The sequence below is a fragment of the Vulpes vulpes genome, chromosome 13 (assembly GCF_048418805.1).
Source record: "Vulpes vulpes isolate BD-2025 chromosome 13, VulVul3, whole genome shotgun sequence".
Taxonomy (NCBI): Eukaryota; Metazoa; Chordata; class Mammalia; order Carnivora; family Canidae; genus Vulpes; species Vulpes vulpes.
This window is the reverse complement of record NC_132792.1, coordinates 3,321,283-3,337,101: the sequence shown is the minus strand read 5'-3', so window position 1 is coordinate 3,337,101 and position 15,819 is coordinate 3,321,283. Positions and strand designations below refer to the sequence as shown.

Genomic DNA, 15,819 nt, shown 5'->3' with positions numbered 1-15,819 from the left:
CTCCACACTCTTGCACATCCTCTCTGTTCCCCCCCCAAAGAAACATCTGCTGGAACCGTGCTGACTCGGGTCACACCGCTGAATCCATCCATCCTGAACCTACAAGCATACGAAGTGCAACAGCAACGGGCCAAAGCTGTGACTCCGAGGTCCATCCCGCTCCGAGCTGTTAAAACACGTGGCAGGGGAGCCCGGGCCCCAGGCTGGGCCTGGTGATGAAGGAGCAGCCACTGAGGAGCACGCCTGGGCTGACTGCTGTCCAGCGGTTGCTCTTCAGACTTTTTGGAAAACGCAGGCAGCCCCCGGGTTAGAGGCGGGTGAGAGCTTTAGTTTTCCTGTCCCGAGGTGTGCTACAGGAAGGGCAGGTCTTGGGGGGAAATTCTGGTCAAGGTCCAAACGCAAACCCCGAATACCTGCCAGTTCTAGCAGATTGGATGAAGTTTTGCGCTCAGCCTTTCGGGTCCTGGGTAGCGTTTTGGGGTCGTGTTGAAGCGGGAGACTTCTACGGGCCTTGTCTGCTGGCCCCACGACGTCAGGCTGCTGTGTTAACCAGTCCCTGCAGACCACCGATGCGAATTTGTGTGTGTGGTGGTGGTGAGGGGTCGGCGGGGGCATATGAGGGGGACCGTACTTTCTAACCAACGACGTGGCTCGAGAACCACTGACTTCTTGAATGCCGACCTCTAACACCCATCGTGCTACTAGGAGCACGGCCTTGTGTGTAGGGGCACGTCGTGTAGCTCTCCATGAGGACTGTGGTCTTCTGGCAAGTGAACGGCCCCCCCGAATGAATGAACGAGCAAGTTCACGCGTGCACGTCTGATTGCCCCCGCAGCCACGCCAGACTCCGCTGCTGGTGAAGGCCAGCATGACCACCACTTCTCAGAGGCGAAGGGGAGGAGGGAAGAAAAGAAAAAGAGAAGAAAGGACCCCGACGCACTGTTTAGCATTGGGCACTGCGGCTCTGGTGCCGCCAGGGGCACTGGCCCATCCAGAAACGTCCTCCACGCACTCCGATCCCCCGTGAAGTCCCAGTCTTTACAATTAGTAAGAACTGCTCTACGCGGAGTCACGCAAATACGTGCCACTCCAACTGTCGCCTTACACCTGCTGGGATGCTAAGCCCTTCGCCGCGGGGATTGCTTCTCTCGTGCTGAGAAAGCCACTGCGCGTCCGGGCTTGGTCAGAAGGCATCTTGATGAGCTTCGGAAGTGCCTCCCGAGTTCGCGCCACGAGCCCCTACATCAGAGGCCCCGGGGGGACGGGGGGCTGGGCGGCATCTTGAATTCCCGATCTGTGCACCCTACAAGCCAGCTCCCTTCCCTGATGGACCCCTAAACCTGCTGTCCACGACTTAGCTGTAATCCTGGAAGATGTTTTTATCTTTAGCTGGCATTTTGTAAAAAAAAAAAAAAAAAAAAACCGGCATAAGGCCCCAGGCCAGATGGTTTTGGAGGCTGCTGAGTATGTTGTGAAGGTATCATAACTGCAAAAATTCCTAGTTTTGAACTTCCTGGAGACACATTCCAAACGTATCGCACTAGGAATCAGACAAAAACGACATGTGGGCTGGATCTTCCGGCCTTCGGAGGTCACCAGAGATACAAAGCATGTCGCAGACGTTGAGGCCACAGAAATCCCCAAGGGCACCTGTGAGGTCATCCCAACACTTCCTGTGACCGGCAACGACCTCCTGCAGGCCCGTGAACGCGCCAGAGCCGGGCTCCGAAGACCACCAGACACGAGGTCGGAACTCACTTGTGCAAGCCCGGGAGGACGTGGGCTCCACTTTACAAATTGGAGAAGATGCAACTGTGAGGTGTGGTCCCCACGATACCATCTACTGGGTCATCAGCCAACCTGTGCCAGCCCAACAAGTCCTTCCCAGAAAAATGATGGAATTTCAACCAAACACGGAAAGGTGGCCTGGGTGCTTTTAAGACCACGAGCTTCACCCCCCTAAATGCACCCACGCCCAGGCGTGCATGGACGCAGCACAGTAAATTACTCATTAGTATATTTCAGTGACTGGGGATCATCAAAGTGCTTTTTAAATGCATGTGATGCTTCTTAAAACAGGAAGGACCACAGTCCTGTAGGTGGCAACGGGACAACCGTCTGTGCGCTCATGGGGCTCGGGGGCTGGACCTCCGGGATCTGGAACCCAGACAACAGGGGGCTTCCCGGGGGACCCGGGAGGTTCTTGCCACACTGGATCCACCTGGGGGTGCACAACACATCGTCGTCTTCTGAAGAATGCCCGCCCTGTGGAAGGCGAGGCAACACCAGGGCGCCCGCGGCTGCACCCCCTGCACCTTCACCGCCCACAGGTGATCAGGTCCTGCCTTCCCCGGGGGTAGGGGTGAGGCCAGGCCCCTCCCGGCTCCTGCTGGGCCACCGGGCAAACCGGCCCTGGGAACCTGCCAGACGTGGCTGTGGGCAGGGGCGGGGTCCTGGAGGCTCCACAGGTGGTGACCCAGCAGAGGAAGGGCCCCGAGGGGCCGGCCGGGCAATCACGGGGCGGGGCGCAGCACCTGTCAGCCCACGCTCTCCCTGCCCCTGCATGTGCTCCCCGCACACACCCCACACACGTACCCCACACGCTCCCCCCACACGTACCCCACACACTCCCCACACGCTCCCCACAAAGGCTCCCCACACAGGCTCCCCACATACACTCCCCACACACCCCACGTACACACACACCCCACATGCACTGCACGTACACACACCCCACACATGCACCCTATGTACACACACCCCACACATGCACCCTATGTACACACACCCCACACATGCACCCTATGTACACACACCCCACACATGCACCCCACATACACACACCCCACACACACTGCCTGTACACACACCCCCACACCCCATGTACATGCACACACCCCATATGCACTCCACGTACACACACCCCACAAACACACCCCATGTACACACACTGCACATGCACCCTATGTAACACCTCACACACACCCCATGTACACACACACCCCACAAGCACACTCCACACATACCTCACACATGCACCCCACATACAAACATCCCCCAAACACACACCCTATGTACACTTACACCACAGACACCCTACTCCATACCCCCACACACACTGACACATACACACGTGCACCCGCCCACAACACACCAGACGCACCCCCATACACATACTGACATAGACCACATGTGTACACCACACACATACACACATACAACATACACTCACCTCCCCCCGACAGACACTGACACACGCTGTACAGCAAACACACCCCACACCCCATATACACATACCAACACACACCACACACATACACACCACACATGCATCCCACATACAGACACCAACACACACCACAGACGCACACCACACACATACACACACCCTGCACACCCCTCATATACAGACCGACACACACCACAGACAGACACACACACACCAGATACACACACACAGGGCGCCACACACAGGGTCCCGCCCTCTCTCCCGTGTTCACTGCATTCTGAGCTCAGGCCACATCTGAGATTTGAACCCCGGGCCTCAAGACAGAGGAGACCCTGCTGCCCATGACGTGGGGCTCCGAGGGGACAAGCCATCCAAACCCGGCACCGGGGGTCCCCACACCCACAGGAGCGCCCTGTCCAAACACAACGGGGACTGGCCTCTGCCTCTCCCACAGCCCTCGGCACCTGCTGCAAGCGCAGGGGGCCGGACGCCCCAGGCTGCACCCGCCAGCAGCGGGGCCAGGCCTTAGGGAGCACCGGAGGGACCCTGGGGGGCGGGTACAGACCCCCAGACACAGAGCGGAGTCCCTCTCGCTGACCGCTGCCGGGACAAGCTCCCCTCGAGGCTGTGTGCTCCATCTATGGGCCTCCCGAGGACCCCCCGGCCCCGCTCCCTGTGTCCCGGGCCTGCTGTGACCATTCCCAGCCCGCGCGGCGGTCGCAGGCGCCCCCACCCCTGCAGACGGGCCCCAGCTCACCCACCGTGCTCCCACCATCGACTGCGGTTCCCGCAACCACAACCACACCAGTGGGCAGAACCCGGGGCAGGGAGGGGGGGGGGTCCATACCCTAAGGCCGGGTTTTCCGGGCAGACCGTCTTCTCCTCTGTCTCCTGGCTGGCCCTGCAAGGGGTGCACACGGAGGTTGGCGGAGGGCACGGCGCCTGGGGGTCACAGCCAGCCCCAGCCAAGGCGCTGCCCCCGCGAGGCCACAGCGGCCGAACCGCCTCGCAGGTTCCATAGGCCACGGCTCTGCTTTTGTTTTATTTCCCAAACACACAACTGAGTAGACGAGAGGGGGCGTGAGCGATTTGGAGACTTTGAAATACTAGGTTCGCCCTCTCGTCTTCTCGCGAAAGACGGGGAGAAAGCGGGGAGTGGTCACATAAACCCCCTTAAAATGAAATTAAACGCACACTTATTCCGTGTTTGGTCATGAAAAAGTTGCATTTCTGGGTTATTTGTTGAAGAGGATGATGGGTGCTCTCAAGAAGCCGACCGCTGCCCCACACCCTGAGCGAACGTGTTGGGAAGGAGAGAAGCACGTTCGCTGGTGGAAATATGTACTGGGCCGACTCGCGGCTGTTCGTGTGCCGTGTGGGAACCGGGAATTTGCTTCCCGGTTTTATGATACTTAACCTCTGACTCTTTTCTTAATGATCCTACCATAATGAGCCTCACAAGAATATTTTTAGAATTAGAGTCTCCTATGTCCTGAGTATCCCAAAGTTGCTACTTCTGGCCAACACGTGCGTATTTCTAACAGGTTCATTTTAAAGTGTGAGGCTTCCAAGTCCTTCTCCAGGCACCTTCGCAGAAATAAAGGACTTGCCCATGTCTGACCGGGTGAATCCAACATTCCCAAGCCCCGATCCCGAGCCCTGGTCCTGAGCCCTGGTCCCCAGCCCTGATCCCCAGCCCTGACCTCCAGCCTTGGTCCCCAACTCTGATCCCGAGCTCGGGTCCCCAGCCCTGATCCCAACCCCCTGGGCCCGAGCCCTGATCCTGACCCCTGGTCCCGAGCCCTGATCCCGAGCCCTGATCTCCAGCCCTGGTCCCCAGCCCTGCTCCCCACCCCTGATCCCCAGACCCGATCCCCAGCCCTGATCCCCAAGCCCTGGTCCCGAGCCCTGGTCCCCAGCCCTGATCCCCAAGCCCTGGTCCCTAGCTCTGGTCTCCAGCCCTGGTTCCCAGCCCTGATCCCAATCCCTAGTCCTGAGCCCTGGTCCCTAGCCCTGATCCCCTAGCCCTGGTCCCCAGCTCTGGTCTCCAGCCCTGATCTCTAGCCCTGGTCCCCAGCCCTGATCCCCGATCCCTGATCCCAAGCCCTGATTCTGACCCCTGGTCCCCAGCCCTGGTTCCCAGCCCTGGTCTCCAGCCCTAGTCCCCAGCCCTGGTCCTCAAACCCTGGTCCCAACCCCTGGTCCCAAGCCCTGGTCCCCAGCCCTGATCCCCAGCCCTGATCCCAAGCCCTGATCTCTAGCCCTGGTCCCTAGCCCTGGTCCCCAGCTCTGATCCCCAGACCTGATCCCCAAGCCCTGATCCCGAGCCCTGATTCCAACCCCTGGTCCCCAGCCCTGATCCTGAGCCCTGATCTCTAGCCCTGGTCCCAACCCCTGGTCCTGAGCCCTGGTCCCAACCCCTGGTCCCGAGCCCTGGTCCCCAGCCCTGGTCCCCAGCCCTGATCCCCAAGCCCTGATCCCCAGCCCTGATCCTGAGCCCTAGCAATCAGCATATGTTAACATTCACCAACAATCCAACATCTCTTTCCTTCTGCATTTTGGGTCCCAAACTCCTGTCACCCCCTGAACACCAACCTTGGGTCCCGGCAGGCCTGGTGCTCCATCCTGCCCATCCTTTCCAGGTGTGCCCTGGTCAAGAGGGAGAAAACAAGGCACAATGAGAAGCATGTTTAGGGCACAATGAGAGCGTCTTTAGGGCGCATTGCACTGAGGGGCTTCCAGCAAGGAGCTGGCTTTGTAGCCAGCAGCTGGGCCGTCCCGCCTCTGAGGGGGGCGCTTTCTCGCCAGCGTGCCGGTCTCCGTGGGACCAGGCTGTCCCCACACACTGCCTTATGAGGGAGATGGCCCTCGCCCTCTGGCCAGGGCCTGGTGTCCCGTGCGGACATGTGCTATCGGCGAGAGGAGGCAGGACCCAGACAGTGAGCTGAACCCGCTCAGGGTCCCTCTCTCCCTGTCTTCTGCTTCCCACCTTGTTTCCCGCTCCCTGCAAAACCTCCGCCCACATTTCCTCCCTTCCCAGCGTCCTGGCTGGAATTCATCAAGTCCGCCTTTTATTTCTAAGCACGACACTGAGGGGCTCCATGTCCTAACTCCCTACAAGCGGCCTCCTCCTCCTCCACCAGCCCCTTCTGACCAGACCACGACAGGTGGTGTCACGGGCAAGGGGACAGAGGTTCAGAAAGGCCGAGGCATGTACTCCAGACCCCGTGGCGGGGAATGGGGCCCCACAGGGTTTAAACCCAGGCCTCCCGGCTCCACCTTCCGCTGCTCCAGATGTATTTACTCTGTTTTTTCTCTGACCCTTAAGTGACCTAACAGGTGCACCGCCCCCCCCACGACAGCTACGAGGGAAATCCCTTCCCTGCAACATATGTTACTGGGGCAGCTGTAAGTGCTATTCCAAGTTATTACTATTTTAGTAAAACCTGGTAATTTTTCTGCCAAGAGGTCCCCTGACACCCAATTCACGACTCCTATTCCCTGGAGTCTCCAGCCTGGGCTGGTGGCCTATTGGGAGGACAGCCCCATCTTCCCGGAGCAGGGGTCCCAGGAGGGAACCCCTAAAAGGGCAGGGGGAGGCACGCTTCTGGGGGTAAGGACACGCGGGTCCATGAAGCATGATCTCACTGGACAGCAAACGCAAAAGCCAGAGGCGGTGCTTCCAACTGTCAGGGGCCATGGCGTCCCCGTCTGCGTCACGGCGGCCTCTTTCCACTGCTTTTTCCTCTTCCTCCGACTCTCTCCCGTGTCCTGAATGTTCACACCAGCATGCGTGCTGGTTGACGGACGAACCCCTTACATCACATGTAATCACATGTTAATAGGTTTGAGCTTTCCTGCGACACCGTCACGTGAATACACCCTGTGTGGGTGATGCTGTGGGTGACCGGGCACGCGTGAGTGTTCGCGGGGCACACTGCAGGTAACTTTGGGTTGGTGAGTGCTTGCTGGTGCTGCTGCAATGGAGCAGGTGGTCAGCTTTGGATGAGGTCGCCCTAGAGTGTGCATCACACCCCTGCGTGGACGTCCCACAGAGCTGAGAATTCTGGCATTTTAGCCATGAGCCCCTGTCCTGGGGTGGGGGGGCTCCATCTACAGCCACCAGTGGATCTGCCAAAGCTCCAACGACAAGGAGGCACCGCTGCTGGGCGCTACACGGTCTGATTTACCTCTTTCACCTTTTCTCCGCCGTCTTGATCCCCCTCCTCACCCAGTGGCCCATGGGAGAGAAAGCCAGCTGTCAGGAAATCCACCCAGGGGCACAAGGCCTCCCTGGGTGTCATGCACAGGTCGATGAGGATGATGCAGCCCTATGGTGTCACAAGCCACCCCCACCACTGGGCCCTGAAGAGTGCAGGGCCAGAACTAGGACACTCCAGCTTTAACGGCACACGCGTTACGTGCGTGGAGACACGAAGGTCGTTGAGTCCCATCGTCAGGACTTAAAAGGCAGAAGGTCCCCGGGTCCCCAGGATCTACTGAGTTCAGGAGTGAGGAAATGCAAACAGGCCCAGAACTGGAAGACTTCGCCACCTCGGTTACTTCTGTGACCCTCTGCACGTGTCCCGTGGGGACAGGAAGCCACGCTTTAGGCAGCAAGGGCTTCTGAACTTGCCTCTTCAAAGAGACCAGAGGTGGTGGCCTGTGGAGAGGACGCCCCGATCTGCACCCTGGCTGGGGCCCCATGGGGGAGCCGTGCCGGGAGACTGAGGCCGTAGAAGGAACCACAGGAGGAAGGGGTCGGGCTGGGCGCCGGGGCCTTGGTGCTCACTGGCAGGGGAGCAAAGGGCATGGAGAGAGGCCGACAGCCCCAGTGGCCGGCTGGGAGGGCCTGGCCACCCCCGACGTGGACCAATGAAGGACGGATAAGAGCAAGCGGGGGACGCTCCGGGGCACTCACCGTTGGCCCGGGGTGCCCGGGTTTTCCCGGGAAGCCGATCTCTCCAGGTAAACCCTGAGAAGGGAATCACAGAGGGCAACCGTTAGTCTGGCCTCTTTGGAGCATCAGGGCCTTTCTCCCAACGCCTTGCCTGGCACGTCCCAGGCCTCTGTGATGAGGATGCACAGAGTTGGGTACACCTCAGGGCACCGGAGCATCCTTAGTGTGTGGCACTGTGAGACGCGGAGTTGTCACACCGTGTCCGGTCTGCAGTCCCCACCGCGTGGGCTCCCACCTGGTGGGATGGGCCGAAGGGCCACCCCTGCTGGTGGTTGGGTCCCCTCCCCCTCCGCCCACAGGAGAACTTCCCCAGCTGCACAGGACATGTGGGCAGGGGGGAGGATGTCAACCAGTATCTACCCGGGCCCTCTGGCGGCCTAGGCGTCAAACCACAAACTAGTTACGGGCATCCCCAGACTAACGTTCCTCCTCCGACGTGTCTGTCTCGAAAAGCAGCCAACCAACATGCTACATGAGCTCAAGAGATATTTCTGGTCTAATCTAGGGCCTGAAAGCCCAGAGGCTAGGGGGCAGCTACAGGAGGAGTCCTCCTCACTCATGAAGGAGAAGGACAAACAGATGGCCACACACGGAGACATTCCCGGTCCCCGGGGGCCATGAGACCCTCACCTAAGGGCCCCTGCACAAGAAAACCAGAGCCAGTCTTACCGGGGGTCCTCCGGGTCCAGGGGGGCCTGGGATGCCAGGCGGTCCTGGTGGGCCCTGCAAAGGAAGAGCATGGCGTGGGTTACGATTGTGCGTGGGGCAGCTTCCTGGTGACAATGTCCTTTGAGAGAGGAGGAGGGAAGGGGTCACAGAGACCAGGTGAGGCTTCGTCTCCGTGATGCTTTATTTTCAAATAAACAAAAAAAGCAAAAAGCAAGAAGGAAAAAAAAACAAGTAAAGTTTGCAAGATGTTGACACCTGTCATATTGAGGTGTTGATTCTATAACTGTTAGGTCATCTCTTCTGTCTGTTCAAAATACTTGAGCATTTAAAGTAAATACATACGTATTTATGTGCACAAGGCTGCACGTTTACACACACACATGCACACACGGTGGGTTAAGCTGTTAACAAAGACCTTGCAGGACAGTGGCTGCTGGGGGTGAATGACATGGGTCTCCTGTCCCAGCCCCCTCTCCCCGCCCCGATTCCCTAGGTCTGGGGTGCGGCCACCAGCTGGTAGTCCTGAGAGCTCTCGGGACGATTCTCCGGAGCCCAGTCTTGACACTCACCCTGCAGCCCTGGTCGTCATGCCCTACACCGATCCCGGGGGCACCTCCACGGCTGGGAACCGATGCAGGTCCGGCCCCACAAGCAGGACAGAACCCGAGCTGGAGCTCCCGTCTGCGGGGCAGCCCCGTCCGACCGAGGGTGCGGGCAAGGCGACAGGGGCACCAGGGCAGGTCGTCCTGTCACACACCCCAAGTTCTGGGCCTCGGGCAGCCGTGCAGGCCCAGGACCACGGAGAGGGACTGGAGCCCAGAATGGATCAAAGTATTTACAGGTTCCCGACAGCCCCTGCCCAGCCTGGGACCCACTCACTTCACAAGGTGCAGCTACTGCTCCACGGATGAGGAATTGTTGCGACGCACTGTCGGGCGGATGACCTGCTTGCCGGCGGCACCGCGCACCCATCCAGGTCCATCCCCACCTCCCCTCTCTGCGCCTTAACCCCGTTCTCAGAGAGGATCTCTGGTTTTGTTGCTCCGGTCTTCTCCCTGCCCCCTTCTCCACGCCTCCACCTCTGACACGGTCTCCAGTTCCCCCACTTGCTCCTCCACGCTCAAGGCCAGTGTCGCCGTGGTCGTCTGACTCCCCTGCCCTCTGAGGCTGAGGCCCCTCTTGTTCCCTCTGCATCTCTCACAGACCCGAACCCAGGGCTGGGCCTACAGCAGGTGCTCCCATATGTTTGAGGACTTCAACTGAATTTAAGGGGCACTAAGGAGAGGGCCCTGTGTCCAGGGAGAAAGGTGCCACGTCGCCACTAGAGGGGGATCAATACTAACAAGTGACAAAGGCGGCTGCTCCCCTGGACCATTGCCCTGTCTCCCACTGGGGGCACACGCGAGTCAGCGATGGGCGCAGAGGGGATTTCTGATGGCATCTGCACCTCGCTGTCCCTGCAGCAGCTGTCTTTGGAGGTAGCAGCTACTTTTGTTGGGAGAGGTGTGCTTGAGGCAGGTGCAGCTGAGGGGCCCGGTAGCCCGGGACAGGGGGCCAGGCAGGGGTCCTCCCTGCTGCATGCGGGTCTAGAACGAGCACTGAGAAGGTTCGTGGCCTCACCCCTACCGCCTTGCAGACCCACCATCCAGCTGCGCCGGCTCAGCTCTGCTCACCCCTTGGCCAAGCAAGAGCCCTGCTGGTGACACTCCCAGGACCCCCTCGGAAGGCACATTCCAGGTGACCTGCTCATACTCCAACGTGACCCTTGGGATCTCATCCACCCCCCTGTCCCACAGGGCTTCTCTGAGCCCCTCCTCTGCTAGCAATCTGGACACATCAGCCGTCTTCCAGGATGGTGATGAACCCTGGAGTGCTTCATGCGCTTTCAAGCAGATTGCTGCAGGAAGCAGGCCTCCTGGCTAGCTCGCTCCTCCGACGGGCCCTGTTTCCCCTTCCTCCTTTGCCTCTTGCAAACCCCCTGCAGGACGTTGTGGCCTCACAGCATGCCAGAGGAAGCAGATCACTAGTGGTCACCTACTGGAAATTAGGCCTGCTTGTCTGATGGTAATGAAGAGAGACCCAGAGAGGGTAAGCGCCTCCCCTGAGGCCACACAGCCATCATCTCCAGAGGATCCCCGATAGGCCGGCTGCTGCAGAGACACCCAGAAAACTTGTCATAAGTACAGTATCCGGGGCCCCTTGTTTGCCTCCGGGATAAGCCCAAGCGGTCAGTGACTTTGGAAACACTCCTCCCCACCCCCCAGGAATCCTGAAGCGCTGTCTGGTCTGGGAATCGCCCACCTAAACTAACTCCACACACACCCTAACTATGAGAATATTAGAAGCACAATGAGAGAAGCAGGGTTCCATGCAGGGAGAAAGCAGAAAACACAGAAGTAGGAGAAGGGCTGGGGGGAGTGGCCAGCCCCCACTCGGTGCTCCCTCTGCTCTGTGCTTCATACTCTGGGCCTCGTTTCTGTCCACCACCAAGCCTGCCAGGCGGGTTTACTCCATCCCATGTAATGCACAAAGAACTGGAACTTGGGAGGGACATTGTTATGAGACACAGCTGGCATTCAGATGCAAGGACCCTGGTCCCTTCACCTGCCACCCCCTGTGCCCGCCCCCTGCAAAACATCTGCACAGCTTGGAACACAGGTCTGAGCCCTCTGGTTCCAGCCCCAGCACCCCCTTGGACAGAGTGCTCTCCTAAAAGACTGTGCATCAAGTGGGACCAGAACTTTCAATACGGGCTCGGTCATGTCACATCCACCTCCTTTGTAAGGACCCGCAGCACCTGGTTCATTGCTATGCACACAGTAGGGGCTTAATAACGACCTGCTTGTCTGGTGCTGTAAATTCAGGAGGTCAGTACCTGTAGCAAGCAATTTACAGAGAGAAGCTGGAAGCAGCGCCAACCGCTGGTAGGGGTCTGGGCACTGCTTCCAGGTGGGGAGCCACACAAAGGGCACAGCCGTTCGCCCCCAGCCTCCTCTCACTGACAAGGAGCATCTCCTAAGTCCAGGTGAGAAATGCACGGTGGGGGAGGAAGCAGCAATGAGGACCCAACGTCAGCCCGCCTGCCGCTGGTGCCCTGGGGATCCTGCTCAGAGGGCGTCACCGTGCCTGTGACAGCCACACGGGGACACAGGCAGTAGAGGATGCTCTTCTCAGAACTGCCACCTGGCCTTGGGAGGTTCTGACGTCTGCACCCTAGGAGGCTGCGATCGGCCTCCTCCAGGTGACCAGACACCTGGAGCAGAGCAGACCTCCACTCTGGAGGAAACTCAGAAGGCTTCTGATCCAGCCTCTGGCGAGCCATGGGGGAGGGTCGGTGGGCAGAGAGGGGCCTGGGAAGGACCTGGACACGTGGGCCCATCAGTCAGCCTAGAGGCCAGGTACAGAGAAGATTTTTTGAAGCACCAACGATCTTCCTGGCCATCTATGAGGCCTTTATGCATATGGCCCCATGACCCCTAAGCGTCCCCGTTTATTGCAGTCCCTGCATGTGGGGTCCAGCTAAGGAAGCAAACAGAACCCCGATCTGCTAGTTCCCAGCCATATGGCAAGTTCCTTGCTTTACGAAGACCCAGTCCCCTGGTCTGTAAGGTGGAGCCATGAAGCCTCTGTTCCTCGAGATTGAACACGGCTAAGGCACCCAGGACAATAAGCCCGGTGCCGCCCCATGCCATGGGGAAGGTGGTTATTATATTTTGGCCTCCTGCCTGACACCAGCCCCAGCACAAAGTCTGAGTCCGTGTGAAGGGGCAAGTCAGCTGGGGGCAGGGCCCCCCTGGGAGAACAGGGGTGAGGGGTGGAGACAGGAAGAACCGGTCCGACTTGGGATATGTTTTGAAGGTGAAGTTGACAAGATTTACAACTGTGTGTGTGTGTGTGTGTGTGTGTGTGTGTGTGTGGAAGAGAAGCGTCAAACCCAACTGTGTTTGCCCAGAACAAGCAGGTAGCTGGTGGCACCATCTGCCAAAAGAAGGAACATGGGAGGAGCACAGTTGGAGGATGAGGTGGCATCAGTGGTTCTTCTGGAGGATGTTGTGTTTGATGCACAACAGCCCACCCCGGAGGAGCGGGGTGGCAGGAGCCCGGGGGCTTTGGGGGTGGGCCCGGATCTACCCATGGTCAGGGCCTGCAGGGTGGGCAGAAGCAGGGCCCTGCACAGGATCCTGAGAGACGGCGTGGGGGGGCCCTGCGGTCCTTTCAGGACGTGGGCAGAGTGGGGGATAGCAAGGCAGACCGGGACTCAGGGCCAGACTGTCAGAGAAGCAAGGGTCTGCATGGCCAGAAACCGAGAGAAGGAGGTGCTTCGAGAAGGAAGAAATATAATCATTCAGGAGATGGAGCAGGGCGCGCCCAGGGAACTGACCTGTCTCGGGGGGCCTGGAGAGGATCTGCATGGGTGGCGGGTGGAGAGGAAAGTTCAGGTGAATGCAGGAGGGGGAGGTGTGGAGTCGGGAGGACCCTGACCTGCAGGGTGTCAGGAGGGACCACTAGGAAGCCCGCACCCACTTCCCTTCTTCAGGAAATCAAGGCAGGAGCCCACGTGTCCTTGACCCTCACTGCACTTCAGACCTAGGGCAAATTGTCCTGCCTGCTGTTTTAACATTTTTTTTTTTAGATTTTATTTATTTATTCATAAGAGTCATACAGAGAGAGGCAGAGACAGAGGCGGAGAGAGAAGCAGGCTCCATGCAGGGAGCCCGATGTGGGACTTGATCCCGGGACCTCGGGAGACGACCTGACCCAAAGGCAGATGCTCAACTGCTGAGCCACCCAGGGATCCCTAACATTTGAATTAAAGATCATACATTAGGTTATGTTAAACTAAAACGATTTAACTACTACTACTTTATTGGTGAGTCATGATAGTATAAATGGATTAAAAAATAGGGCTTTGGTTTTGGGTGGCCTGGGCCCAACACTAGGTCGCCTCGCACTCCCTCCACGGACTTGGGCAATGCAGTACCCCTTGTGCCTCAGTTTCCAGAACTGCAGGAGAGAGGCTGGAGCGCCTTTGCTCACCCCAACATGGATTAGTGAGGGTGTGTGAGCAAGCTCGGAGCACTGGAGCCTTGCACACGTGTTGCTCCACTCTCTTTTCCTTTTACTATTAATAAAAATACACAAACAACCCGTTAATCTAGTTATTCCTGAGTGACAAGTTAACCAACAGATTTAAATGTTAACAACACAATAACGACGGTTCTCGTTGTTCCCAATGAAAACAGCTAAGTAGCGACTACTAATAAAAGCGAACCAATCGGTGTAATTAGTATTAATGAAATAACATTCGATCCGTCCAAAACGATGGCGGCTACGCAGCTCTTGAACGTTCTCCGTAATGACAATGATGGCGCATAAACAACCACTTAACCTAATTCTCATTAATAAAGGAATGGCAAATAGTTATTCCCAATAACCACCTAGTTCCAACTGGCAGAGATTCATGAAGCTGGATGGGATGTGAAGATGTGTGGAAAGTACTTGCACAAATTAGCCTGGCAATCAGGCTGCTTATGTGGCTTGGAAATGTTTGCTGTTGAGGGAGGGGGTTGTTCATAATTTGTGCATCTCCCCCCCCCCCCACTTAGGATGTGGCTCCCGGGGAGCAAAGCCATAATGACTACCTACCCCAGCAGGGCTCCTGTGCAGAGACCCAGGCCCACAAGCCCACCTAGTCATCTCCAGGGCCAACCCCTCCCCCTGGCCACCGATTCAAGGGCCATCCGTCCTGCCTGCCACACCAAACGCCATCAGCCTCTGCAAATGCCTGACCCGATGACACACAGATTTCCATTTTGCCTAAAAGGCTGCCAGGATATAAGAGCCACTGCCTCCAACATCATGAATGCATCTATTTATTCTGAAACATTCCAGCAGGTGAAGTTTTTTCATCTTGGAAAAAAAAAAAAAAAGGCACCGAAAGCATCTTCCAGATGCCAGCCGCCCTGGGGCCACTGCACTCTGAGGTTGCCGAGTGGGCTCATCCCAGTACACACAGAGCTAATTAAGCTCTGAGCTCTGTCTCCTTGGGTTTTACATGGGATCTGCATTCTTGTCTCACAGGTGGGCATAAAGAATAGTCACAATTATGTACGAACACTAAAGAGGGTGTCTTGACAATGGCAGAAACGAAACCCTTTATCTCCCTTCCTTCTTCTCGGCAGAGCAGAAAAGCGTCTCAGCAGAAGCAACCTTGATTTTCCAGATGGGTGTAGGCAGGAGCCACCTCTGGGCCCCGAGAGAGGCCGATTATCTCACCTCTCGCGCAGAATCCAGCTCCCTGGACTGTCTTCTCTACCTGCAAGTCTCTCTGCCCCGCTAAGAGGTGGCTCCTCTGGGTGCATGCATGAAATCTGCATGGTGGCACCCAGATTTCACACGCCCTCTCTGATCCGCAGAGCTGAGTGTGGCACACAGTGGGTACTTACAAATAAATCCCTCTTGAATGGATGACCCAATGAATCACAAACAAGGGGGACTGTGGCAAAGCCCAGGAAAGGTGAGCATGCAGCTTGTCAAGAGGAGCGAATCAGAGGGGACGGCCGGGGGTGCCCCACAGCAACCTCCTCGTGTGGGGACGGTCGGCTGCAGTGAAGCATCAGGTCCACTGGGCAGTGATCCCATCAACGGTGCCAGCCCCTACAGGCTCTACGTTGTCCAACTCTGAACCCTGAGATCCCCCATATCTATCAGATTTCCCCATTTCTGGCAAAAGTCCTGGAGAGCCTGAGCATATTTATATTACAGCACCCAGCTCAATGCCTGGAGTTCGGTAAACATTCAATGAAGGAAAGTGATTTCAAAGCTAAACGTGAAAGAAATATATCATCCAAGGTAGCAGGAAGAAAAAAAAAAAGTTGTAAGTAGGGGCAAAAAATTGTAGCTTAAAGTAATTTGATGGAGCTTCGTGTATGGTGAAATTTGAAATACAAGCTTTGCTTCT

The 15,819-nt window shown here is 57.5% G+C and overlaps 1 protein-coding gene across 4 annotated transcripts in view; it reads right to left on the bottom strand.

The window, feature by feature from the left end:
* COL22A1 (collagen type XXII alpha 1 chain) overlaps positions 1 to 15,819 on the bottom strand; it is a 263,464-nt gene that overhangs the window by 107,021 nt on the left and 140,624 nt on the right. For all 4 annotated transcript variants that reach the window (XR_003234234.2, XR_003234233.2, XM_025993486.2 and 1 more), the window contains 4 exons: positions 8,859 to 8,912; positions 8,151 to 8,204; positions 5,825 to 5,878; positions 4,077 to 4,130 (listed from right to left, as the gene is read on the bottom strand). Coding sequence is in view for 2 of the 4 variants with exons in the window: in XM_025993486.2 (XP_025849271.2) it covers positions 4,077 to 4,130; positions 5,825 to 5,878; positions 8,151 to 8,204; positions 8,859 to 8,912 (216 nt within the window). In the remaining 2 variants the exon portion in view is untranslated. The remainder of the gene's footprint in view (positions 1 to 4,076; positions 4,131 to 5,824; positions 5,879 to 8,150; positions 8,205 to 8,858; positions 8,913 to 15,819) is intronic.